Source organism: Apteryx rowi, unplaced genomic scaffold (assembly GCF_003343035.1).
Source record: "Apteryx rowi isolate R43461 unplaced genomic scaffold, aptRow1 scaffold_322, whole genome shotgun sequence".
Lineage (NCBI taxonomy): Eukaryota > Metazoa > Chordata > Aves > Apterygiformes > Apterygidae > Apteryx > Apteryx rowi.
Genome location: NW_020449664.1, coordinates 13,657 through 15,619, shown reverse-complemented (window position 1 = coordinate 15,619; position 1,963 = coordinate 13,657). Strand labels below are relative to the sequence as shown.

General features: G+C 72.3%; 1 protein-coding gene across 1 annotated transcript in view; it reads left to right on the top strand.

Annotated features, from left to right (window-relative positions):
* Nucleotides 1-764: 764 nt before the first annotated feature.
* Nucleotides 765-1,963, top strand: part of LEP (leptin) — a 4,079-nt gene continuing 2,880 nt past the window's right edge. The window contains exons 1-2 of the mRNA XM_026071156.1: nucleotides 765-908; nucleotides 1,762-1,954. Of these exons, the coding sequence (XP_025926941.1) occupies nucleotides 765-908; nucleotides 1,762-1,954 (337 nt within the window). The remainder of the gene's footprint in view (nucleotides 909-1,761; nucleotides 1,955-1,963) is intronic.

Sequence of the window (1,963 nt, the reverse complement as noted above, 5' to 3'; positions counted from 1 at the left end):
TGGGAAATGCTGTCTGCACGCTGCTCCCTGGCCTCCGTGGGGTCTCCCGCCAGCTCCGATGCCTGCTTGGACAGTGTCCGCGCATCCTGGGCTGCAGCATCCTGCGCCACTCGGCAGCGCTCCCAAAGGAGCCCTCTCCCCTTGCTGCCCCATGGTGGGGATGGGAGCACCTTCCCAGGGGAGGCCCTGCACCCCCGGTGTCCCCTGTCCCGGCGGTCACGGTGGTGTCTCCCCTTTCAGGCTCTCCCAGCGGGTGCAAGTCTCCGGTGAGTACCGACCGCCCGGCCCTGCCCCGCGCGCGCCCGTCGGGATCCAGCTCCGCGCGGTCACGGCTGGGCACAGCCCCGGCCCTGGGGACCTTGGGCCGCGGGGCAGCGCTTGCGAAAGGGCAGCTCCGGGAAGGCTCCCGGCACAGCCGCCCCAGCACGCGCGCCGGTGACACCRCCGACACCGCTCCTCCCCGTGGCCCTGGGCACCTCGCTTCGCCCGCTTGCTCCCGCCGCGCTGGGGAGGGGGGGCGAGGCACAGCGACCCCCGTTGCAGCGAGGCGGCCCCTCTCCGTGACACCCTGCCACGAGCAGCCAGGTTTCTGTGCCCCGTGTCCTCTTGGATGGGGGGGACGGGGACGATATGCGACCCTGGGGAGGGGGACAGCTCTGCCAGGGCACCGAGATGGTGGCAGCAGCCCGGCGCCCTCCCGGTGCCTTTGCACCCGGCGGGCGCCCGAGCGGTTCGGCGCGTGTCGCCCGGCAGAGGCCGGCGGGATGYGGTGGCCCGGCGTGCCGCTCTGCGGGCTGCTCTGGATGTGGCTGCCGCTCTCCTGCGGCCGCCCCGTGAAGATCGACAAGGTCAAGGCGGACACCAAGAACCTCGCCCGCACCCTCATCGCCCGCATCCAGGAGCTGCAGGCAAGGGCCGCTGGAAGGGACACCGGGTGTCACCCCCATCCCCACGTCCCCTCCACGAGGTCCCTCGCGCCCGTGGTGCCTGGTGGGGCAGCGGCGGCCAAGTAGGGATGGGGACAGCATGGGGGAGCTTGGCTGTACCCCGGGCTTGGAGGGCTCCTGGGGGTCCAGGGGGGGTGGCCCGCCTGTGCTGGAGCACGGGTGCCGAAGTGCTCCAGAGGGTCCCGGCTCTGCAGGAAGGGACAGACATCCTGGGCCTGGGCTGGGGTGTGACAGGGTGGCCCTGAGCCCCAGAGAGGTCCCCATGGAGGAACATGCACCTGGGCTGGGGTTGGGGTGTGCTGGGGTGGCCCTGCACCATAGAAGGTCCCCAGGGAGGGACGCCCACCAGGGTTTGGGGTGTGCTGGGGTGGCCCTGCCCCATAGAAGGTCCCCAGGGAGGGACGCCCACCAGGGTGTGATGGGGTGACCCTGTACCCCAGAGGGGCCCCCAGGGAGGGACACCAGGGAGGGACACCCATGCTGGGCTGGAGCTGAGGTGTGCCAGGGTGGCCCTGCACCCCACAGAGGTCCCCATGAAGGGACATGCACCTGGGGTCGGGGTTGGGGTGTGCTGGGGTGGCCCTGCACCCTAGATGGGTCCCCGGGGAGGGATACCCACCAGGGTGTGCTGGGGTGGCCTTGCACCCTAGAGGGGTCCTAGGGAGGGATGCCCACCAGGGCTTGGGGTGTGCTGCGGTGACCCTGCACCCCAGAAGGTCCCCAGGGAGGGATGCCCACCAGGGTGTGCGGGGGCGGCCCAGCGCCCCGGGGCAGGGAGCGGGTGCCGTGCCCTGACGGCTGCCCGCCGGCGCAGCTCTTCCCCCTGAACCTGAAGATCAGCGGGCTGGAGTTCATCCCCGGGGAGCGGGCGCCCGAGGGGTTGGCCGCCGTCGACGAGCGGCTGCAGGGCTTGCAGCGGGTGCTGGCTGGGCTGCCGGCGGGCAGCCTGCCGCTGGCGCAGATCGCCAACGACATGGAGAACCTGCGCAGCCTCCTGGCCGCCCTGGGCGCCCACC